At 44.1% G+C, this 25,627-nt stretch overlaps 1 protein-coding gene across 1 annotated transcript; it reads left to right on the plus strand.

Moving 5' to 3' along the window:
- Positions 1-332: 332 nt before the first annotated feature.
- INO80C (INO80 complex subunit C) lies at positions 333-25,357 on the plus strand. Its single transcript, XM_003784741.1, has 5 exons — positions 333-596; positions 13,780-13,890; positions 14,891-15,002; positions 15,978-16,045; positions 24,958-25,357. The coding sequence occupies exons 1-5, from the start codon at positions 441-443 to the stop codon at positions 25,087-25,089; spliced, it is 579 nt and encodes a 192-aa protein (XP_003784789.1). The 5' UTR covers positions 333-440; the 3' UTR covers positions 25,090-25,357.
- Positions 25,358-25,627: the final 270 nt, after the last annotated feature.

Genomic DNA, 25,627 nt, shown 5'->3' on the forward strand with positions numbered 1-25,627 from the left:
TGGGAAGTCAGCAGCCAAGAGTAAAGCTACCAGCTTAGCGGTCTGTCTAGTCCAGCGAAAGACCCTACTGTTACTATTACAAACACCAAAAGTGATCAGTCTTCTGCTTTAACATGAGAAAAAAATAAATGACTATAAATTATAAAAAAATGTAGCTATTTCAAATGACCGCGAGTTGTTCTATTCCGCTACCACCGGGGATTACCAAGCACGTGCCTCAAGCCCAGTTTCCCAGCTCCTGAGTAGCAAGACACCTTCCCGCCCTGAGGGAATAGACTTTTCCGAGCTCCGACTTTTCCATTCCACCAAGACAAGTCAGCAAAGCCCTGGGAGTCCAGGCCGGGTTTTCAAGCACCAAGACGGAAGTAACGCCGAGCCGGAAGTGCGAGGGCCCGCCCTGGGAAAGAGGTGGGGGGAGCCGGAGGAAGAGTAAGGGTGGGATGGCAGCTCAAATTCCAATTGTAGCCACCACTTCCACTCCCGGGATAGTGCGGAACAGCAAGAAGAGGCCAGCCAGCCCTTCCCACAACGGCAGCAGCGGCGGGGGCTACGGTGCCAGCAAGAAGAAAAAAACGTCTGCCTCCGGGTTTGCGCAGGTACGCCGTCGCGCTCCCAGACTGCCCCTGCGCGTGCGCGGGCCCGAAGGGGCGGGGCGGGGCGGGGCGGGGCAGGGGAGGTGGAGCCGGAGCCGAGCCAGGGCTCCTGCGCAGGGCCGGGCGCGGGCGGGGCGGGTGCCGAGTTATGATAGTCCGCAGTGTACGTTGAATAGTTTGGGGCAAGTGGGCTTTGATTAAAGAATTACTCACTTTATATTGGCAGTAGATAAGAGAAAGTGGAGAGGTTATTACTGACTTAGTAAAAGGGCCTCCCCTTCCCGTCGAGGTCCAGGTCTTTTCGGAATGTCATTCATTCATAAGTTAGCGCGTCACCCCCTCGTCAATTCTACCGACGTCTACAGAGAGGCTTTGAGTTGCCTAGAGCCCTACTACCCTACATGGATGCAGACAAAGATGTATTGAAATGTACGACTTCTCCTATTCTGGGAGAAGTCCATTTTTGACCCTGGGTTTCCCCATCTTAAAGTGGTTTGGGGCTGGACCTGGTGGGGTGGCTCACGCCTGCAACCCCAGCTCTTTGGGAGGCTGAGGCGGGAGAATCTCCTGGTGGAGGCCAGGAATTCGAGACCAGCCTGGGGAACATAGTGAGTCTCCATCTCTACAGGAAATAGAAGAACAAGAAAGTGGGTTTCGTCTAAGCTTACTGGGTTGTTAAGGGTACGCGAAATGATTGTAAATCACCGAGCTCAGCGCCTGGCTCAGGTGTCAGGGCATCTGGGCAGTCCAGGGTCTGCAATTCCAGCAAAGAATTTTCAGCAGAGAGTGGCTTGATTTAGTTGCTTTCTGTGGCTCCTACATTTTAGTAAAAGCAATAAAATAGCAAAGATGGGAGTGTGTTACTTTGTGCCCCTTGGCATATGGCAGGGCACTGTTCACCCAGCCAATGGCTGTTCTAGAAATACTGACCTCCTGTCCCTTCTTCAAGTTAATAGTGCTTTCTCCCTTTTTAATACTTCACTAAGGTGAGATTTACATACAGTACAATGCACAAATCTTAAGAATACAGATGAATGACTTTTTTACATATGTAAACACAGATGGCCATGGCCCAGACCAAGATAGCATTTCTCAGAGCCCAGAGAATTCCCTGGTAACCTTTTCTTGTCAGTACTCTCTTCCCTCGGTGATAGAGGTAACCACGCTTGTGCTCTCTCTCATGGTTGATGGACTTTGTCTAGTTTCATACATAATGTAAATGGAATCATATACACAGTACTCTTTTGTTTCTGTCTAGATTCCCTTTTGAAACTATGTTTTTGAGAGTTGTTTATTCAGTACATCTGATACATTGCTTTACATACCGTACCTGATGGACATCTGAGTTATAGTTTTTGGCTTTATTCATAAGCTGCTATGAACATTCTTGTACAAGCAATGGTATAGATATATGCTTTTATTTCTCTTGAGCAGTAATGGAATTGCTTTGTCAGAAGGTTGGCACACATTAAACTCTGAAACTGTTAAAGCAGGTATTTTGGAAAGTAGCTATACTGGTTTTGTATGCTTATCAGCAAAGTATGAGAATTCCAGTTGCTCTATATCCTGAACAATACATAGATAGCATTGTCCGTCTTTTTAAATTTTAAATGCTATTCCGTTGAGCATGTAGTAACAGTGATTTTGTTTCTTGGATGGCTAATGATAACAGTCACCTTTTCGTATGCTTAGTGTGACCAGTCCAGTATCTTTTGTGAAATGCCTGATTATGTTTTGTCATTGGGCTTTTTAAAATTACTAATATGTAGGAGTTCTTCATGTATTCTTGATTGGAGTCCTTTGCCAGATAAATGCATTTGAGTACTTTTTTCCCTGTTTGCAAATAGTGCATTTTGATATCCGCTTGTTCCAGAACCAGTGAATGTAGTCAGTACATATTGGGAGGGACAATCGTTTTAATCCCAAAGGTAGCATTGATCAGTTCCTCCAGCAGGCTGGAAATTTACAATAATCCAAGGAGGTGGGAATCATAACTGCAATGGTGTCAGGGCTCTTGCTAAAGAGAAGGCTGGCTGGATACTCCCTTTGGGCCTCTATCTAAACAGCAGCCTCTGGAGAAGCTGGAAGAATGGGGCATTTCCTGAAATAGTGAAATCCTTTGTCCTGGCTCTCCTATTCTCCTTAAACCCAGTTGGTGTTTAACCAAAGTGGTGAATAGCCAGTTATTCTCTTCACCCTTATGAGAAAGGAAAAATCTTGTCTTCTGTCTACTGGAGTTTTAGATTTGGGGGTGGGGGAGCTGGTCTTGCTTTAATCCTTCCATACTAGTTCCCAGTTCCTCAGCATATACAAGCATTAGCACAGTGTCACTGAGAGTTTGGCATTTGGCTTGGTCCCTGTAGCACAGTGGTTACGGCACCAGCCACATACACCGAGGCTGGTGGATTCAAACCTGGCCTGGGCCAGCTAAAACGATGACAACTGCAACAAAAAATAGCCAGGTGTTGTGGTAGGCACCTGTAGTCCCAGCTACTTGGGAGGCTGAAGCAAGAGAATCGCTTAAGCTAAAGAGTTGGAGGTTGCTGTGAGCTGTGATGCCACAGTACTCTACCCAGGGCGACATAGTGAGACTCTCTCAAAAAAAAGAAGAAGAAGAAGAAGAAAGTTTGGCATTTGTCCCCAGAAGCTGCATCAGAGAACAGTGGCATTTGAGGAGATGAAAGGAGAAGTTCATTAATTTGCTGATTCGAGGAGGCTGTCTGAAAAATACCAGCCAGACCACTCTCTGTTATGTTAGTGCCCTAAGGGCTACCTGGAATTTTCCTGAGGTGACTGCCCTCTGTGTCTGTTGCTCAGCTTTCCTTTTCTGTTTCAGTTCAGTTCAATCAGCAAGAATTTTTTGCACTGTATTTCTGTACCATTCCCAGCAATATGCTTAATACATTTCAAAGGATTTTAGCTTGTCTGCCTCCCTCCCCCCTCTGCCCCATCCCAAATATCTCCCAGGAGAAGAGAATGATGTATATACATTCTATTAGTTTTCTACTGCTGCTATTACAAATTGTCACAAATTTAGTGGCTTAAATAACTCTCATTTATTAGTTCATGGTTCTGTAGGTCAGAAGGCCTGATACAATGTGATTGGACTGGCTCTCTGCTCAGGGTGTCACCAAGTTTAAATCGACGTATTAACTGAACTGAGTTCTTATCTAAAGTCTCAGGAAAACTTTGTGTTCAGGCTCATTCAGATTGTCGGCAGAATTCTGTCCTTCCCCGGGGTAGGACTGCAGGTTCTTATCTGCTTGCTGGCTGCCAGCCCCTACGCATGTTCCTTGCCACACAGCCTTTCCCATCTTCAAAGCTGGCTATTGGGGGAGAATATATCCATATATAACAATATATCCATTGTTCACAATCCCTCTTGATCTTTAGATGTCTCCAACTTCTCTCATTACTGACCTCTGGGCTCTAGATTTAAAGGATTTATGTGGCTAGGTGTGGTGGCTCACACCTATAATACCAGCACTTCCGGAGGCTGAGGTGAGAGGAGTGCTTGAAGCCAGGAGTTGGAGACCAGTCTGGACAACTTAGTGAGATCCCATCTCTACAAAAAGATACAGAAATTAACCAGGCATGGTGGTGTGCGCCTGTAGTCCTACTGCACCTATAACTACTCAGGAGGCTGAGGCAGGAGGGTCACTTGAGCCCCAGAGTTTGAAGTTACAGTGAGTTCTGACCTTACCACGGAACTCCAGCCTGGGCTACAGAGTAAGACTCTGTCTCTAAAATAAGAAATAACAAAAAAAGTACTTATGTGATTAGGGTAGGCACAGCTGGATAATTGCCTTTGTTTAAGGTTGGCTGATTTGAGACCTTAATTATATCTTCAAAACCCCTTCACAGCTATACCTATATTAGTGTTTGCTTGAATAACTGGGAGAAGGTGTGTGTGCACCAGAGGTGGGGAACTTTGTGGGGAAGGGCATTCTAAAATTCTACCTAATATATGAAATAGGTAGGAAGATATTATGTATAGTAATTTCTAACCTTGAGCCAAAGCTGACTATAGGTATTGTCTCATGTTGGGGCCCTGGTGGGGCAGGACACGAGGAGATGAGGACTCAGTGTAGTGATGGTGGTCAGAGAAGAGGTGGGGAGGCAAGAGGGACTTGAGGTTGACTTTGAAGGGTGGTGGTTTGGATGGGGAAGGCATTCCAGGCTCTGAACTATGCACATGTAATATTAACTCAGATTTCCCAAAGTTTCATCAGCAGCGAAGTGTTTTTCTACAGAGGACTCTATTTCTTGAGTTAGAAGAGATTTTACAGATCTTTCAGCACCTAGGTTTCCCTACTTCAATACTCTCAGCTACTTTCTTTCTTAAGGAAAAGAAAAGCATGTAAAACTTTCAAGAAATTTAAAAATTTATAAGGCACATGTATATGGGACATGAGTGTGCTTTTCAAGATTATTGAAAATAACTGTTAAAATGGATTTTTAAGGTGGGCTTTGCTTTCTAAGTAAAATAGAGTGCATAGATGAAATTTAAAGACGCTTAGAAATTTAAGTGTTTAGAATTCCTTGGGAGTTGAAGAGAGTATTTTTTACCCCCAAATAAAAATAAATTGTTTTGAGGAAAGGATTTATAGAAGTCTCTTCCTCTTTTTTTATTTTTTTGAGACAGTATCTCTCTGTTGCCCAGGCTGGGGTACAGTAGCAAAATGATTGTTCATAGCAACCTTAAACTACTAGGCGTAAGCAATCCTCTTGCCTCAGTCTCCTGAACAGCTACAGGTACATACCATCATGCCTGGCTTTTTTATTTTTATTTTTACTTTTTGTAGAGATGGTGCCTTGCCATGCTTCTCAAACTCCTGGCCTCAAACAACCCCGCCTTGGCCTTCCAAAGTGCTGGGATCTTTGGTGCTGAAAGATCTGTAAGTGTGGGCCACTATGTGCAACTTAGTGACTTCTAAATGACACCTTAGTGACATCGCCTTTCTATCAGTCTTAGGAAATAGTATTAAATAATTTAAATGTACAAAAACAGTTTTTTTATTATTTCATTAAGATGGATCTTTAGCTCAGCAGAAATTATTATTAAGTGTTTATGCTCACTAAATTGTTTAAATTGTTTTAGAATTATAATTCCGTGCGTGGATTTCTATTTCAGGGCAAGTGGTGTCAGTAGTGATTAATATCATGAAAGTGCAGTCCTCCATTCATTCTGGTTGTGTTACTTTGAAAGGATTAATGTTGAGTTGGTGGGCTGGGGAGTAGATAACTATGTTAAAGTTAAAGAAATAATGATTAGTCATCAATAAATTAGTATTCATAGAGCATTCGCTATATGTGCCAGGCTCTGTTCTAAGCACTAAATATTCTTTCATTTAATTCCCCCACACAACCCTCTGTGAGTTGTTATTCTCTTCATTTTACAGATAAAAAGGCTGAAGGCAGAGAGTAAGTAACTTGCCCAAGGTCACACAGCTAATAAGAGGTAGAGGCAGCATTTAAACCCAGGTAGTCTGTGCAGAGTCTACAGACTTTTCTCTTAACTGCCTCTTTTGATAACACTCTATCAGTTTCTGCCCTGCAAGAAATGGTACTGATTAGATGGATGGTATAACTAAATTCATGGTGCAGAGAAATTCTTTTTGGGAAAATTTTACTAGATCAATATAAGGCGTTTAGACTTTTCAAATGCCAGTTAAACTTGTTAAAATGTACTGAGAAACCAAGTTAGCAGACTGAGAGTTACTTAATAGACTTTTGACTTGTGATGATTAATAAGCAGTTGTTACAGCATCAAGTTGAGAGGCAGTAGTTGCCTCTTTAGAAGGATAGTGCCGATAGAGGATACAATCTTCTGTGATTGGAGGCAACCAGAGAATGCTGGACTGCTTTGGTTTTTCATTTAAAAATATCATTCTAGGCCGGACACAGTGGCTCACACCTGTAATCCTAGCACTCTGGGAGGCCGAAGTGGGTGGATTGCTTGAACTCATGAGTTCGAGACCAGCCTGAACCAGAGGGAATCTCCGTCTCTAAAAATAGCCGCATGATGGTTGCCTGTAGTCCCAGCTACCTGGGAGGCTGAGGCAAGAGAATCACTTAATCCCAGGAGTTTTAGGTTGCTATAAGTGGTGATGCTATGACACTCTACTGAGGGTGGCAAAGTGAGACTCTGTCTCAAAAAGAAAGTTGTTGGCTCAGCCCCATAGCACAGTGGTCACAGCTCCAGCCTCATACACTGAAGATGGGTTTGAACCCGACCTGGACCAGCTAACCAACAATGACAACTGCAACAAAAAATAGCCAGGTGTGGCAGGTGCCTGTAGTCCCAGCTACTTGGGAGGCCGAGGCAAGAGAATCACTTGAGCCCAAGAGTTGCTGTGAGCTGCTGTGAGCTGCTGTGAGCTGTGATGCAATGGCACTTTACTGAGGACAACATAATGAGACTCTGCCTCAAAAAAAAAAAGTTATTCTTTTCTATTTTTAAAGTTACTTTTTTCTATGTTTAAAGTGGACATAAAAAACCACCCAGTCTCCTCCCCCAGCAGCTATTCCAATTTCTGTGTTTTACATGTAGAGATAGTTTTTCATAATCACAGTTGGTATATAACATTATGTACCCTGTTTTTCACTTAACATAATTTTGTCAGCATTTCTCTATGTTGCTAATCTTCTCAGTTATACTTTTGTGACTAATTGACTGCATTATGTTCCAAGGAAGTAAGTGTTCTTATTTAATTGGTATTTATAGAATACTTAGGTTGAATCTTGCATTTTTGCTGTTTCTGATAACCCTATAGTAATGCTACAGTTTTGACTATGGTCAGCTGTTTGAAGCTCGAGTACTATTTATTTATTTATGTATTTATTTATTTTTGAGACATAGTCTCACTCTGTCACCTGACTAGAGTTCCGTGGTGCCTTCATAATGCACTGCACTCTCAAACTCCTGGCCAATCCACCTGCCTCAGTCTCCCGAGTAGCTGGGACCATCTATGCCTGGCTAATTTTTTAATTTTTTTGTAGAGATGGGGTCTTGCTCTTGCTCAAGCTGGTTTTGAACTCCTGTCCTCAAGCAGTCCTCCCACCTCTGCCTCTCAGAGTGCTAGGATTACCAGCATGAGCCACCAGGCCTGGCCTTGATCTTTTCTTTGGCTCATGGTCTCTCCTTGTTGTCCTGTCATTAGTAGACATGGATCTTATCTGGGCTGGTGCCAGGGGAAGGGAAGAATGAAGGTGTAGTACATGGGGGAGGGGTGGGTGTATCTGGCTGGTGAGGGAAGGGAGGCAGGAGTGGCTCTGGGAGGGATGGTTCAGCTCACATCAAGGAGGCTTCCTTTCTTTGGCCCTCTTCAGCTTGACTTCTCCGTGGGTGTCTGGCAGAGGATGGAAGATCAGAGGATGGAGAGGGCAAGCCACCGGGAGGGGTCTCTTTGAAAATCAGTGATTCAGCCTATCCCCTTTGTTCTCATTCTGACCCTTCTCTCCCTGTCTGCCTGCGCTGGCAGTGTAGACTTGTGACTCTCTTCAGACCCCCTCCCGCTGCTCTCAGCAGATGCATTGTCTGACAGCCAGACTGTCAACCCACACTGACCTGCGGAGGGAGCTGGGAAGCCCCGCCTGCTGGAATCTCAGTGGGGCACAGCTGTCTGGCAGTGGCCTCAGATCTCCCTGGGGCCTTGGAACTAAAAATCTGTGCCAAAAGAATCCACTTCATTCCTTTCCTTTCAAAGGGCACACAGCATTTTTGAGCTTCCTCATTGGGAATCAGGGAAAAAGAATACGTAACAGGGGTCCTCAAACTTTTTAAACAGGGGGCCAGTTCACTGTCCCTCAGACCATTGGAGGGCTGGACTGCAAGCCCTGGGATGAGCCTGCTGCTAAGCAGGACAGGCAGTGGCAGCAAAAACACCCGGCAGGCTGGATAAAAATGTCCTAGGCAGGCTGCATGTGGCCCACGGGCCATAGTTTGAGGACACCTGACATAGGAGAAAAGAAATGCATCTTTGAGGGTTTCTAGAGTGGAAGGAAAGCTAACGCCACTGCCTGAGGACAGCGCCCTGGGAGCTGGGCAGGCCTGTGGCTGCTGTCATCATGGTCAGAGGCCTTGGGGATTTTCCCTTTAGTATCTCTTCTTGGCTTCTTTGTCAGTTTAGGTTTTTTCTCCAATGGAAGCCATAGTTTCTCCCAGATGTAATCATTAGTCGCTGCAGTCCCCAACCCCGGGCTGTGGACAGGTACGGGTTGGTGACCTGTTAGGGACCAGGCTGCACAGCAGGTGGTGAGTGGCAGGGGAGGAAGCAAGCAAAAGAAGCTTCATCTGTATTTACAGCTGCTCCCTACTGCTCCTCGTAGGATCAGGAAGCCCATTTGTAAACCTCACCACCAGGGATCTAGGTTATAGGCTTCTTTTTTTTTTTTTTTTGCAGTTTTTGGCTGGGGCCGGGTTTGAACCAGCCACCTCCGGTATATGGGGCCAGTGCCTTACTCCTTTGAGCCATGGGCGCCGCCCTGGTTGTATGCCTCTTATGACAATCTAATGCCTGATGACCCGAGGTGAGAAATGTAATGTCTTGAGTCATCCTGTCATCCCCAAACCATCCCCCCAACCCCCCTCTCCTACAGCCCTGCTCCAGGAACATGGAATAATTGTCTTCCATGAAACTGGTTCCTGGTCCCAAAAAGTTGGGGATTGCTGTTTAGTCCTATTCTTTATGAAAAACTTGAACAAAAAAGTAGAGAAACTTAAAGTGTATCTGGCCCCAGGAAATCTCTTTTATATCCTGCCTGTTTTCCCTGAATTAGAAAGATGCTGAGTTATCCCTAGCCACGCCTCCTTTGATGTGGTGCTGACTAGGCAGTTCTTAGGATTGTTTCTCTCTCTCTCATTAACTTTAGGTCACTGTAGGCCCAGCCTTTTGATGGACCCCCAGCACTGGCCTGTTTCCCGCTGAGTAGTCTTGTGGTACACCCCTGTGAATTGATGGATTCCTTGAGGGAATGGCCTGCTTCCCTCTGCCTCCTGGCAGCTCTCCTTGGACTTGCTCACCTCACGTTCCTTCCAGTTGGCAGGCCTGGGCTTTCCCCTTTGCCCCTGCACCATCTCCTCTTGACAGCTCTCAGCCTTTCCGACCTGTGTGCCAGCTCCAGCCTCCTCCTCAGGTCCCCAGAGTCATGGCCTCAGGCTCATTTGCCAACTCCTCAGCAGCTGGATGTGCCCTAGGGGAGAGGCCTCACTGGACTTCACTGGACTTTTTCTTAAAATCCTCTAAATATTTTATTTTATTATTATTTTTTTTGAGACAGTTTCACTGTGTCACCCTTGGTAGAGTGCTGTAGCATCACTGCTCACAGCAACCTCAGACTCTTGGGCTTAGGCGATTCTCTTGTCTCAGCCTCCCAAGTAGCTGGAACTATAGGCACCTGCCACAACGCCCAGCTATTTTTTTGTTGTTGTTGTTGTTGCAATTGTAATTGTTGTTTAGCAGGCCTGGGCTGGGTTTGAACCCGCCAGCTCTAGTTTATGTGGCTGGCACTCTAACCAGTGAGCTACAGGCGCCAAGCCATAGATATTTTAGTGAATTCTCTTACCTGTGACTGCTGTCAGGGAAGAAGATGGATGGGGAAAGATGAGGGGAGGGAAGGTGTTTGAAGAGAGCCCATTCAGAATTTTCTCCTATCAGGGAAATGACCTTTGACGGAACACTGACACTTCATATACAGCTCTTGTTCTCGTCCCTCATCTGGTCCAGGGTCCAACCCAGGATCACATGTTGTATTTAGTTGTCTTAGTTATCTTTTGGGTCTCCTGTAGTTACGGACAGTTCTTCGTTCTTTCTCTTTCATGACCTTGATATTTCTGAAGAGTACTGGCCACTTACTTTATAGAATGTCCCTCAATTCAATCCCATCTGACATTTCCTCAGGATTTAGGTTATGCATTTTTGGCAAGATTGAGAAGTTGCAGTATCTCCTTGTTGTGACACATGATGGCAATGTGGCCTGTTACTGATGGGATTGCTTTGGGCACCTAGTAAGTGGTGTCTGCCAGGTTTCTCCTCATTAGAGTTATCCCTTTTCTGTTGTCGTGAATTATCTTGTGGGGAGATATTAATACCTTGAGACTGTGTAAATATCCCCTTTCTCTTCATACTTTTGCCAACCACTTTTAATGTCTATTGATGGCTTTTGCCTAAAACAGTTATTATCCTGATAGTTGCCAAAGGGTAATTTTTCTAATCCAAATCTTCATTCATTTTACTTTTTTGTTGTTGTTGTTGTTTGTTTGTTTGTTTTGACACAGAGTCTCACTTTGTTACCCTCGGTAGAGTGCCCTGGCTCATAGCTCATAGCAACTTCAAACTTTTGGGCTCAAGCTATCCTCTTGCCTCACCCTCCCAAGTAGCTGGGCCTACAGCCACCTACCACAATGCCTGGCTATTTTTTTAGAGATGGGGTCTTGCTCTTGCTCAAGCTGGTCTTGAACTCCTGAGCTCAGGCAGTCCACCCCTCTCAGCCTTCCCAGACTACTAGGATTACAGGTGTGAGTCACCACACCCAGCCCTTTCTATAGTTATTAATTAGAATCCTGCTGTGAGCAAGAACTTTCTCTTTTTTCCCATTCATTTGTTCACTTTAAAATTTTTTTCTGTTTTAATTTTTTTTTCTAGAGATGGCATCTTGCTGTGTTGGCCAGGCTAGAATGTAATAGCTATTCACAGGCACCATCGTAGTGCACTGTAGTCTCAGACTCCCAGGCTTAGTTCAGTGAGTTACAGTATATTCACTAAGTTGTGCAACCATCAACACTACTATCTAGGTTGCAGATATTTCTATCACCCCAAAAAGAAACCCCTTACCTACTAGTAGTCATTTCCCATTCCCCTGCCCTGCCAGGCCCTAGCAACCACTAATCTACTTTCTGTCTCTGAGAATATGACAACTCTAGGTACCTCATAGAAATGGAATCATGTGGCCTTTTGTGTAGAGCCTTCCGTTAGCATAAGGTTTTCAAGGTTTATTCATGACGGACGGAGTATGTATCAGCACTTCATTCCTTTTTATGGAGGAGTAATATTCCATTGTATGGATGTACCACATTTTGTTTATCTGTTTATTGGTTGAGGGACATTTAGTTTTTTGTACTTTTTGGCTATTATGAACAATGTTGCTATGAATATTTATGTACAAGTTTTTGCATGGACACGTGTTTTCACGTCTCTTGAGTGTATATTGTAGGAGTTAAATTATATGATAATTTTATGCTCAACATTTTGAGGAACTGCCAAATTTTTTTTTCACCCTGGTGTGTTTGCCCCATTGTACATTCTCACCAGCAGTATATGAGGGTTCTAAATGTTCCATATCTTTGCTGACCTATGTTATTGTCTATCTTTGATCATAACCATCCTAGTGAGTATAGAGTGGAATACTTCTCTGATGAGTAGTTTGTAAATAGAATGAAATAAACTACTGACCCATGCAACAACATGGATATGTTTCAAAACCTTTATTCTGAGCTAAAGAAGTCGACACAAGAGTATATGTTGTCAGACTCCATCATACGAAGTTCTAGAACAGGGAAAAGTAATGTGGTGGGAACGTGGTTGGCCCTGGGTCTAGAGGGTATTGACTAATAAAGTGCATGAGAGAACTTCCAGGGAAGATGGAAAAGTCCTGTATCTCAGTAGGGATTTGGCTTACACTAGTGTACCCAATTGGCAAAATTCATGAAACCTACACTTAGATCTGTGCATTTCACTGTATGTAAATTACATCTTTTAAATTTTTTTTTTTCTTGAGACAGGGTCTTGCTGTGTTGCCCAGGTTGGGATGCAGTGGCGTCATAGTTTACTGCAACCTTTAACTCCTGGGCTCAAGTGATCCTCCTGCCTCAGCCTCCCTAGTAGCTGGGATTATAGACAGCCAGCTAATTTTTCTATTTTTTTAAGAAATGGGGTCTCACTTGTTCAGGCTGGTCTAGAACTCCAGACCTCAAGCAATTCCCCTGCCTAGGCCTCCTAAAGTGCTAGGATTATAGGTGTGAGCCACTGCCCATGGTCTGCATCTCAATTTTTAACAAGTTTATTGCAGTCTGGAAAGGTTGAAAATTGCATTATAAATCAAAAGTGACTTTTTACTGTGGCTTGTTTTTCCTCTGTGATTGTTAGCTTAATGTTTTTGTTTTATTTAAAGTATATCAGCCTGGGCGGCGCCCATGGCTCAGTGAGTAGGGGGCCAGCCCCATATACCTACGGTGGTGGGTTCAAACCCGGCCCGGGCCAAACTGCAACAACAACAATAAGAGAAATAGCTGGGGGCAGCACCTGTGGCTCAGTGGGTGGGGTGCTGGCCCCATATACTGAGGGTTGCAGGTTCGAACCCAGCCCCAGCTAAACTGCAACCAAAAAATAGCTGGGCATTCTAGCGGGTGCCTGTAGTCCCAGCTACTCAGGAGGCTGAGGCAAGAGAATTGCCTAAGCCCAGGAGTTGGAGGTTGCTGTGAGCTATGATACCGTGACACTCTACTGAGGGTGATAAAGTGATACTGTGTCTCTTAAAAAAAAAAAAAAAGTCTGTCAGCCTGCTTGTCAGGGCACTTTCTGCCTGCAGCCAGCTGGCCCATGGCCCTCCAGCGTCCTTTCCATTTTCCATATTTAGGATGCCCATGTCCTGTTGTGCCCCTTAAGCATATTGGCTCCAGCCTGCGTTGTGTGGCCAGCTGGGCCCTTAAAGGGCCTGGACCCTTTTTGCCTTAACATTTTAAGATACAGTTGACAAAATCATCCGGAGGAGGGACTGTGTGGTGTCATGAAGATGGTGGAGGCTTTAGCATAGGCTTGGCCTGGTTTGAATCCAAAGGTCAATCACTGTGTGGCCTTGAACCCATCCCCCTTATACCTCAGTTTTCTTTCTTGTAAACTGAAAATAATAGCACCTATTTCGTAGTGGTGGTCAGTCAGGATTAAGTGATCTAGCAGAGTTAGAACAGCCCTCCCTGTGCTTGGCACATAAGAGCACTGGGAATCATGGTAGCTGGGGTCCTGTGTGGCCCCCAGTGGCTCCTTGGTACACACCAAGTACACACTTCTCCTGTCGGCCACACTCTGTCTCCCCTTACGTGGCCTGTGGTATCGTTCTGTGCCTGTTGAGGGCAGAGGAAGGAGACCCAGCTAAAAGAAACTGACGTCAGACTGTCTCATGTTTTAAGGGTATCAGCATCGATGCCGTGAGTGAGAACAAAATGGTACCCTCTGAGTTTAGCACTGGACCTGTGGAAAAAGCTGCCAAACCTTTGCCATTTAAGGACCCCAACTTTGTGGTAAGCATCTAAGATATAAGATAAGGAAAAAGCCCAACAATCACACCTCGGCCTCTGGTCATCCTGGGCCAGAGTGGCACTAGCATCTTCCCCCTTGGTCCAAGTTGCCACCTTGTCCCCATGGGCTGTCATGGGAAGCCCGGGGCTGGAGAAGAAGCATCTTTTCTGCTGATCTCTGTGTGCCAGCATCTCTCTGGGGACTCTCTTGAGGGTGGGTTCATTCCCTGGAGAAAGTTCCTTTACCCTTTTCTGTGGTCTTGGGGAAGTTTCAGATGAGGCTTGGAAGGTTTAACTAAAAGAACAGTGTTTCCTCATTAGTTTCTTTAGGTAAATCTAAGCTATTGTGCTGTGAAGTGGAAATAGGGTCCCCTTCCTTTCATTCTTGAGGAATAAATTATAGCAATTCACCACCATTAAAAGTATATATGAGTCAGTTTGGGGAATATGGTATTATGGTATCTGCAACAGATTTTGGTATTCTTTCCCATTTATTTTGTCATCTTCATGAGTAAAGGAAGAAAAAAATTCCAGAAGTCTTGCCATGCCACAATTGGGGCGCACCCAGCTTTTTCCAGATTACCAGTAATTTGCAAGGCAGACACTTACCCTCAGACGGGGGTTTGGAGATGCAGTCATGAGTTTAAATCTGACTCCGTAGTAAATTCGCTTACTTTAAAGTGATGAGAACTACATGGCTGAATCCTACCAAGTTAGACCCAATAAAGAATTTGGATTTTTATGTGCGTATAAAAGAAAGTAGCCTTTTATTTCTACTCCAACACTAACTCACTCAAGGGTTTTGACGGTCTGAAAACCTTTTTTTTTTTATTTAACTAGGACTAATGTGTACAGGGAAATACTTTTTAAAGAAGTCGCAGGGGTATGAATGCTTGCTGACAGAATGAGAGGCACATTACCGCTGTGATTGAGTGTAAATGCCAGATCTCGGATGGCAGTCTCCATTGATCTTTGTTTCTTCTCATCCGTGTTTTAATTCCAGCACTCTGGCCATGGTGGTGCCGTAGCTGGAAAGAAGAACAGAACCTGGAAGAACCTGAAACAAATTCTCACTTCCGAAAGGGCATTGCCGTGGCAACTGAACGATCCTAACTGTGAGCTGTCTGGAGCCTTCCAAGTGTTTATAGTGTTCAGACTAGGAAGTTCTTATAACAAACCTACGTTATTTTATTATGTTTGCATCATTCCAGGAAAGAATTTTTAGCTTGAGAATTTTCTAGTGGCAACAAGCTAGGGATATCGTGTGTGCCTTTGTCAGAACTGTACCTGTATTGAACCTGTTTGTTTTTCTGTTGTCTTGGGTGTGTGGTTTTGAGAGTCGTCGTTAACATGTCAGACTGGTGAAGTCTGATAGAATAATATTGGTGTTTCTGTTAGACAAACATCTTATTCAGAAGTCTACTTTTAACATTTGTCTCCAAGAACGAGATAGCCCCATTACAATGCCCGATTCAGGGAGATTCTTCATAACAAATTAAAGCTTAAAGGCCAACTCTGCTATTCTCTGAGCCAATGTTTTGCAGAGTAAATATGTTTTATATAAACATCCAAATTTATATAAAACACTGTTGTATGTCCTGTTCAACGTCATTGGAAAGTTCAGGTTTGAAGTTCCCTCCAGGTCTCTTACCCCACTGTACTTTCATGGGGGTGACTCAGAAGGGGTGACTCAGATGGGTGACAAGCAAGCTCGTCAGTCTTCTGGGTGTGGACATGGCGGTGTCTGGATGTGCAGATCCAATTAGTTTTATCACCATGAGCCCATGTAGCATGAGACTGTGGAAGTAGCTTGTGGGCAGATGAGTGTTGCAGTGATTCTGTCAGAATATGGGGTCCCTGGCGACAGGGCAGGGCTAGATCGGAGCCTGGACTTGGCCTCTGACTTCCTGTATTATTTCTAAAACTCCTTCCCTCCATCTCTGGTTAATCCCCAGAGAATTCTGAGGGAGCACTTAATCACAAAGGAAAATTTCAGAAATGTTATCAAACATGATTTTAGGAAAAGAGAGAAAGGATTTGAATGTTTTAAGTCAGTTTACATTATCTTTTCTTTTCTTTTTCTCCCCTAGACTTTAGTATTGATGCTCCTCCATCCTTTAAACCAGCTAAGAAGTATTCTGATGTTTCGGGTCTTCTCGTGAGTATGATTTCATCTTTGTATCTTGTAGCATACCATTGAGAAGAAGATTGCTAATGAGTGTTGAATGCCAGCCATGGCTGGTCCTGCACGGAGCCCACACACAGTGACTGGGTCACGCTGCATGCTGGTGTCTGTGTGGATGGAAGTTGGAAGTTTGCACCAGAATGCGGAAGATGGCTTCACTTCCTTTTCCTCTGCTAATTAACTGTACGAGGTAGCAGGAAAGAAACCCGCTCTGTGTTTCTTTCTTTTACTGCTGAAGTTTTAAAAGCCTGTGTTTTGGGTGATGATTGTGCTTTAAAAAACACATTTAAATTTCTCAAAGGAGACACTATGGTCAAAGTAGGTAGTGTCTTACTTTTAAGCATGGGCACCCTTTTTCCAAATGAAATCTTTTACAGGATACAACACATGAAAAGCCTGGAGCTATCTGTCTGTAGTCCCATGTGGATCCGGTCTTCCCTCCCTCCTTACTCCCTACCAGTTACCCTCAGGTACTTCTGGGGAGCACAGTTTGGAAACTACTGGTGTAGCTGGATGAATGGGAAGTAGGCAAGTTACTGCAGCTCAGGAACCCCAGAGCACCCTTTCCTTGCCTGTAGAGTGAAGATACAGTGAGTAGCTGTTAACTCACCGTTCAGCTTCCTACTCCTTTTCTCCTTCTAGTCTATTTGGAAGATGGGCTTTTCCTCATAACTATAGAAATACTGAAGCATGCCACTTTTTAAACTCCTACATACTAGTACATATTTAGCTGCTTTACATTTTCATGGAAGTGTCTGACTCCACCTTCTGAAACGAATTGACCAAATTAGTTTAAAAGCAGTGCATTCAACAAAGGAGACTGGCCACCTTTGTTATTATGTAATATCCCTCTTTACCACTGCTAATATTCATTGTTCTGAAGTCTGCTTTGTCTGAAATTAATATAACTACCCCACCTTCCTTTCTGTTCATGTGTGTGGTGTATCTTCATCTTTTTACCTTTAAACTACCTATACCAATTGAATTCTATATTGTATTCTATTTCAATTTCTTGTTGAAAGCGTATCTCTAGGTCACGCTCTGACTTTCACCATTGTCCTTAAGTTATTCACATTTAAGGGATTATTGATATGCTTGGATTGAAATCGATCATCTTGCTAATTGTTTTCATTTCTCCCATTTGTGTGTGAGTTTATTTTTCCTTTTCTGCCTTCTTTGGAATTAATTGACCATTTTTAAGTAGACTGTATTTTTTAGAACAGTTTTAGATTACAGAAAAATTGAGAAGATAGTACAGAGAGTTCCCATATAGCCCAAACTTAAGGTTCTGCTATTATCAACACCTATCTATCCTTGTGACAATTAATGAACCAATAGTGATAGATTCTTAACTAAGGTCCTTTGTTTATTCAGATTGCCTAATGCCCTCTTTCTGTTCCCGATCTCATTCAAGATACCGTATCACATTTAGTTCTCATGTCTCCTTAGGCTCATCTTGGCTATGCTAGTTTCTTAGATTTTCCTTGTTTTTGATGACCTTGACAGTTTTAAAGAGTATTGAGTAGGTATTTTGTGGAACACTCCATGATTGGAGCATGATAAGACTGGAGTTAAACATTTAAAACTTCAATTTATTTTCTTTTGTTACATCTCTTTTTAAACATTTTGAAGGGTTGCCCTCATGTTTATAGTATACATTTTAAAATAATCTAGTTCTGATTGTAAGAGGGACTTTACATAACAAATGCAATCAGTGAAACCTGGTTTCTTGTACCCTCAATGAATCCCCAACAATAAATTAAAAAAAAGAAAAGTTAAAAGATGTCTTGCCAACACTTAAAAAAAATTTTTTTTTAACAGGGGGTGGCGCCTGTGGCTCAGTGAGTAGGGCACCGGCCCCATATACTGAGGGTGGCAGGTTTGAACCCAGCCCCGGCCATACTGCAATAACAAAAAATAGCCGAGTGTTGTGGCGGGCACCTGTGATCCCAGCTACTTGGGAGGCTGAGGCAAGAGAATCACCTAAGCTCAAGAGCTGGAGGTTGCTGTGAGCTGTGATGCCATGGCACTCTACCAAGAGAGACAAAATGAGACTCTGTCTCTAAAAAAAAAAAAAATTTTTTTAATAGGAATTCTCAGAGAAAACTGAGTCTATTTTCATATACTAAACAGCTCCCTGTGTAGTCTGACGGTCTTCTAAGTAGCATGTTCCCCATTCCGGGCTCCCATTCTTTGTTTTCTTCTAGTTTACTTTTACATATGCTATTGGTTTGTGCCTCAGACAGCTATCTCTTACAGCATAAAAATAAGACAGAAGTGAATTTTCTTTTACCTTCATTTTATTCTATTTCCAGATTTTTTTTCATTTTGTTGTGTACATCCTGATTGCAATATTCTTTCTACCTAAAGAACTTCCTTTGCATTTCTTACAGAGTAGATATGCAGCTAATGATTCCCTTCCTTATTTTGGTTAGCTAAAAAAGCCTTTCTTTCTCCTTCATTTTCAAATGATATTTTTAATGAGTATAGAAGTCTGGGTTGACCGTTCTTCCTTTCATCACTTTAAAGATGTCACTGTTTAAATGTTGCTTCCATGGTTTCTGATGAGGAGTTTGGTATAATTCTTACCTTTCTTTCTCTCTACAAATGTTCTTTTTTTTGTTTGACTGCCTTCAAGATTTTCTCCTTGTCTTTTGTTGTTAGCAGTTTGAATGTGATGGTAGGTAGTTACAGTAGTTATCTGCTTAGTATTTTCTTGAGTTTTGGATTTGTGGTTTGGTGTCTGTCAAGAATTTTTTTTAATTCTTGGCTATTATTTTCTCAAATATCTCTTTTGCCTTGTCTCTCTTCTTCTGAGATTCCAATTATGTGCGTGTTGAACCATTTAATAATGTCCCATAACTCTTAGACGCTCTATTCTGTTTTTGTTTTTTAATTCTTATTTCTTTTGGTTCAGTTTGGGTGATTTCTCCATGGATGTGTCTTCAAGTTCTTCCCTTATTTTATTGGGCATACAACAGGCCCATTGGAAGCATCTCTTTTACTGTGTTTTTAATTTCTAGCTTTTCCATATGATCATTATTGTTTCCGTGTCTCTGATGTAATAACTTTCTAGTCTTACATGTTGTCTCACCTTGAACTCCGTTAACATATGTTAATTGTAGTTATTTTAAATTTCCTGTCTGGTACTTTCAAAATCTATACCATGTTCTGATCTGATTCTGGTAATTTCCTTGTCTTTTTAGACTATTTGGTTATTTACTGTATACATGTGTGTGTGTATAGATTTTTTTTTAAATCCTTGAACACATTTATAATAACTACTTTAAAGTGCTTATATGCTATTTCCAATATTAGGTTCATCTCGGCCAGTTTCTATTGGCTGGCTTTTTTTTTTTTTAAACATGGGTTACATTTTCCTGGGTTATTTTTTTTTTTCCTGCATATCTACTAGTTTTTCTTGTGTGTTGGACATTGTGGATGATACATTATAAAAATTTTAGATTATGTTCTGTCTCTGAAGAAATATTAATTTTTTCCCCTTATAGGTAGCTAAACTACTGACTGGTCATCATGAATGGGTACAGGCATGGTTTTACACTTTGTTAGGAAAAGTCTGGAAGGTCTAAGATATTCCCAAACTCCTTTAACTTAGTTGTATGGTGTTTTTCAACCTTTTTTCCCCTTTCTTTTCTTTTCTTTTTTTTTTTTGAGACAGTCTCACTTTGTCGCCCTCGGTAGAGTGCCATGGCATCACAGCTCATAGAAGCCTCAAACTCTTGGGCTCAGGAGATTCTTTTGCCTCAGCCTCCCACGTAGCTGGGACTACACGTACTCACCATAATGCCCGGCTATTTTTTAGAGACGAGGTCTCACTCTGGCTCAGGTTGGTCTTAAACCCACGAGCTCAGGCAATCCACCCTCCTCAGCCTCCCAAGAGCTAGGATTACAGGTGTGAGCCACCATGTCTGGCCTGTTTTTCAACCTTTTTTATCTCATGGCACACTTGAACCTAGAGTTAAACTTCCATGACACACTTAAAGTATGTTGATAAAAAAAAAAAAACGAGTAAAAAAAAAAAGTACACTTATTGTGCTTTTTTTTTTTTTTTTTTGAGTCAGAGCCTCAAGCTGTCCCCCTGGACAGAGTGCCGTGGCATTACAGCTCACAGCAACCTCCAACTCCTGGGCTCAAGCGAGTCTCCTGCCTCTGCCTCCCAAGTAGCTGGGACCACAGGCACCGGCCACAACGCCGGCTATTTTTTGGTTGCAGCCGTCATTGTTGTTTGGCGGTCCGGGCTGGGGATTCGAACCCGCCACCTTAGGTGTACGTGGCTGGCGCCTTAGCCGGTTGAGCTATAGGCGCCGAGCCCACTTATTGTGCTTTAAACTTTTTTCACAAATAATGAAATTAGTGACCTTTAAAACTTTTCACAGTATGTCAGTTGAAAATCACTGCTCTAAGCTCTTTATCCTTTGCCAATCTTATTAAAGTTTGATGTTACGCTTTGTTTTGGTGGGACTAGAACAGGCCTTACTCAAGGGCTTGGTTTTTACGCCTAAGCTCTGGCCTTTCTGGTGTGTTAGTGGGTGTTGGAGTGTTGTAGAGATCTTTCCACTCTGGCTGGACTGGAGCTTTAGCAACTCCCAGCACTGTTCAGCAAGATTTGTAGTCTTGCCTTGAACCTACAGAGCCCAGCCTGTGGTTATGGACTTACTGGGAATCTCAAGCAAACTTTTTCCCCACTTCCAGTGTAGCTCCCTCTTCTGGTGCTCACCTGTGCTGATTCTAGATGCATCAGTAGTTCCTGACCCTGGTCTCTGCCTCCCCAGCTCACCGGGTCCACGATGCACTGCTTAAGCTCTAGGTCCTCACCCAGGGTCTGGAAACCACTGTGGGCTGACAGAGCTGAGATGGTCATGAGGCTTAAATTGTGAGCCTCTCTTTCTCAGACATTGTAGTCTTGTGCTGCCTCTTATCCATTACCTGAAAATAGTTGCCTCATATATCTGACTCATTTTAATAATTGTTTATGGCACGAGAACTAGTCTGGAACTAGTTATTCTGTTTTAGCCCAAAGTGAAAATCAGTGTGAGCTGTGGAAGCCACAGTTTATGGCCAGACTTGGAGGGTGGTCCAAGTGTCACTTTATCCTCAACATTGCAGGCAGTTCATCTACTACAGTGGTTTTCACACTTTAGGAGGTATGACAGTCCTTTTGAGAAACATTATTCTAGACTCCTTTAGGCCATTGGCAAAGAACTTGTCGTGATATATATTACTTAAAACATCTTGCCCCATGTAAGAATTCAGAAATTCTGAATATGTAAGGAACTCTGTCAAATCACTGAAGGATGATCCCATAGAAGAACAAGCATAGGCTCGGCGCCTGTGGCTCAAGCGGCTAAGGCGCCAGCCACATACACCTAAGGTGGCTTCGAATCCCTAGGGTTCGAATCCCTAGCCCGGGCCCGCCAAACAACGATGGCTGCAACCAAAAAATAGCTGGGCATTGTGGCGGGCACCTGTAGTCCCAGCTACTTGGGAGGCTGAGGCAGGAGACTCGCTTGAGCCCAGGAGTTGGAGGTTGCTGTGAGCGTGATGCCATGGCACTCTACCCAGGAGGATAGCTTGAGGCTCCATCTCAAAAAAAAAAAAAAGAAGAACAAGCATAAAAGGGTATGAATGGGTAAGTACGAGAGAGGAAATGCAGGTGACCGATGAGTAAGTATCAACCTCATTGATAAGAAGGAAAAAGACTCATCAAACAGAGACGAAATTGAGATGTTTGATTACACGTTTTGGCATCAACATACAGAAAGGAGTATCTTCACACGTGGCTGTTCTGAGCTGGGAATGTATAGTGGCACAGGTTCTTTGGAGGACAATTTGGCACAATCTATACAGACAAAAAAAGCAAAGTTTCTGACCTAGCAACAAGGAACTTCATGCAGAAATGTTTATGAGAGGCTGTTTCTATTAGGAAAACGTTGGAGACAACATAAAGGTCTATAGCTGGGGACATTGTCCTACTATTCTGTGAGTTCAATGTATATATAACAACCTGGATAAACCCCCAAGACGCATGTTGATGGAAAGATGCAAAGCAGTGTGGACAGCATGGTGCCACATACATAAGAACCAACACATCCTCACGAAAAATACAGGGTGATTTCTCTGGTGTGTCTGTATATGTGTGAAGGTCAATCTTTAAAAAGTCTAGAGGGATGCCCACCTAGCAGTCGTTCCTCAGGGGAATGCAAAGGACTTTTGGATGGTAGATGAGGGTAAAGGGAGATTTTAGACTGACTTATGATGTTTTCTTCTAATTTTTTTTAAAGAGGAGAATATGTTCATCTGTTACTTACATAATTTAAAGTTACATAATTAAAAAGTGAAATCCAACTTATGTTTACACTGACACACACCTGTTCCCAGCCAGCCTTGGGACCGTGTTTGGACTTGGCAGGAAGGCGTGCACGGTCACACCTGTGTTCAGCCCTCCTTGCAGAGCTGTGGAAGTATGATGGCCCTGGGGGAGCAGCGAATACTGCCTGTCACCCTGCAGCAAGGGAGGCCTACAGCTGGTTTCTGACTGTCCTGTGGGAACACAACCTTGGCTTCTGTGATTCAGGCTGAGGGATGAAGTCCAGAGGAGGGGGGCTGAAGGAGTGAAGTTCTTTGCAGCTCTGGGGTGTCCCTTGGTGCCCTGCCTTCTGTCCAGAATGCTGGATGCTGGCCCCTGGGTCGGGTCCAGTCTGTTCACATTTTTGTTGATAACCCTTCTGTTGGTGACACGGGATCCTGTGATTCTGCATTGTTTATTCAGCAGCCTTCTTGGCAGTGAGGTCTGAACTTGGGCGGGCCAGCTCAGCGCGGTCTGGTGGTGGGAGGGAGGTGGTCACAGAAATGGAGCCAGGCCGAGGCTGGTTCATAGATGGAGGCCAGAAAACCCAAGCCAGAGGCACATGCCCGCACTCTGCTCGGAACCACAGGGCAGCCTGCCTGCCAGTTGGTTGGTCTCACTTCCTCATGGCCAGCAGCCCTCCAAAGAGACCTGCCACTGTTTTTCTAATTAAGCCTTGCCTGATACCGTGGTTGTTAAAGGAAATGTGCTGCAGAAAGGTAACCTCTGGACCAGCGAAAGGATCAGAGTTTTATTTTATAGAGAGCATGAATTAATCCTAGCTTTTTAGGGATAATCCCACTTCCCTAACGTTAGCACAGCAGGTAAATACATCAGGGAGATCCTCAGTGGCAAAACCGAAGGCTTTTTTGAGCCTGAGGAAACAATGACTAAGTTGCTTCTTTGTTGAGCCTGGCCCTTATTAAACCACAGAATTACCATGAGTCTAGGTCCCCACAGAGATGGTCAACTCTGCAGGAGAGGGTCCACATTTGAATAAGTGTTATCTGTCTAGACTTCAATGGCATCTTCTGTAATTTTCTTAAGGAACCTCAAAATGACTCACCCGCATGTTTTCAGTTTCAAAATCTGTAGAAGCCATGTGCTTTGAGGAATGTAGTAAGTGATTTTTTTCCCCTCCCCTTTGTGCATGAAGAAAACAGAGACTAAAAGAGAAATTTGATGTCTGGGAAACAAGTTCTCCTTTCTGTGATGGTCTTGACCAGGTGTCCTCAAACTACGGCCCGCGGGCCACATGCAGCCCACCTAGGACATTTATCTGGCCTGCCGGGTGTTTTTGCTGCCGCTGCCTATCCTGCTTAGCAGCTGACTTGTCCCAGGGCCCGTAGTCTGGCCCTCCAACGGCCTGAGGGACAGTGAACTGGCCCCCTGTTTAAAGTTTGAGGACCCCTGGTCTTGACCATCTGTTTGTTTGTCTGTTCACATACTCCTTCACTGATCGTTCTTTGTACAAACCCCGACTGAAGGCCCACTGTGTGCCCCTTATTGCACTGGGAGCCAGGCTACAGTTAGCAGACTGTGGGCCTCACAGCCCAGAGTCATGTAGATAACAAACATCTAAGCAACACAGATACACTTTCCAGCAGAGATCTGTGGCGCAGCAAGCATGCAGGTGGCTTCTGACCTTCCTGGGGTATAGATAGGCTTCCCTGGGGAATGGCTCTGGGGCTGAGTCCTGAAGAATGAGCAGGTGATGACTGAGCCAGGTAGACCCAGGTTGAGGCCCCTGCCTAGGAAAGGGCAGATGGCCCATGACAAGAGGGAGAGACTTAGAGGCTAGGGCAGCTGGAACCAGAGAGTGGCATGTGTGGCCAAGGAGGTGGCTTAGGCGCTGAAGAGCCTCACTGAAGACTTGAGCTCTGTCCCAGGAGCAGAGGAGCCATTCTGAGTGTATGTATGCTAAGGAATGCAAGACCAGAATCCCAACTTCCAACATGTGCCTGGCTGCTGTTGCAGGAGGGCAGTGCCTTCTAGCAGAAGAGTGTGGGCAAGTGGCCACAGCACCTTACTGCAGTGTGGCCCAGGGAAGCAGGGAAGTGGCGTGGAGGGCAGCAGGAGAACTGGAGAGGAATACACCATGGTGGGGAGTGTGGTGGGTGGGTGCGTGCGCACTGTGCTCAGGGTCAGCCCCTGCCTGGAGGAACACACAGCTGGAGTACCTGTGGGAAGGAAGCGGGGAGAGCCACCTGCATGGGTTCAGTCTTGGACCTGTTGCCTGCAGCTCTTGAGGTGCCAGGAGGAAAGGTCCCAGAATCTGGTGGCTAATCTTGTTCCTCATGTCCATACCCTGAAGTGTTTCTCCCATCTGGGGAGATGAATGAGTCTGTGTCACGTGAGTGATTGAGTGCTCTTGGTGACAGAGCAAGACGTAATGAAGATATATTTCACTTTCAGTAAAATAGAAAAACAATTTAAAGTTTGTCCTTGAAATTAAAATGCCACCCCACCACCACCACCACCAACTCTCTGTCCTTCCCTGTGCCTGTCCCTCACCCAGGCCAACTACACGGACCCTCAGAGCAAACTGCGGTTCAGCACCATCGAGGAGTTTTCCTACATTCGGAGGCTGCCGTCTGACGTCATCACCGGCTACCTGGCCCTGAGGAAGGCCACGAGCATCGTCCCTTGAGCCTGAGAAAAGGACAAGAAGCGGAAAATGATTTCAAAGGCAGACTTTGGGCTCGCGATTTTGTTTCACAGAAACAAACTCATTCTGCTGTCAATCTGAAAATGCCAGTGCTGTGCCTTGGAAAGAATGTCTGGCTTTCGTTTAAGGTTTTTTTTCTATGTTTTCTTTCCAAGTGTGCTATTTCCTGTTGAATTAAATTATACTTGACTTGTTGCTTCAAATAAAGTTGTTTGACAAGAAAATACAATAAAACTATACTTTTTTTTTTTTTTTGTAGATGGAGTCTCTCTCTGTTGCCCAGCTAGAGTCTCTCACGGCCCAACCTTCTTCCGGCCGTGGCATCGGCCTAGCTCACTGCAACCTCAAACTCTTGGGTTCCAGCAACCCTGCCTCAGCTTCCCAAGTAAATGGAACTATAGGAGCCCACCACCAGGCCCACCTAATATTTCTGTTTTTAGTTTATTTCTGTTTTTAGACATAGGTCTTGCTCTTGCTCAAGCCGGTCTTGAGCTCAAGCGATCCTCCCACCTTGGCCTCC

Source organism: Otolemur garnettii, unplaced genomic scaffold, assembly GCF_000181295.1.
Source record: "Otolemur garnettii isolate 467f Iridium unplaced genomic scaffold, OtoGar3 scaffold00012, whole genome shotgun sequence".
Classification (NCBI taxonomy): Eukaryota; Metazoa; Chordata; class Mammalia; order Primates; family Galagidae; genus Otolemur; species Otolemur garnettii.

Bases quoted from the DNA above. Each gene is read 5' to 3' on its own strand.
- INO80C (XM_003784741.1), top strand. From the start codon at position 441: ATGGCAGCTCAAATTCCAATTGTAGCCACCACTTCCACTCCCGGGATA. The intron at 15,003-15,977 runs GTGAGCTGTCTG...TTTCTCCCCTAG, and splicing joins GCAACTGAACGATCCTAACT to ACTTTAGTATTGATGCTCCT. The intron at 16,046-24,957 runs GTGAGTATGATT...TCCCTCACCCAG, and splicing joins CTGATGTTTCGGGTCTTCTC to GCCAACTACACGGACCCTCA.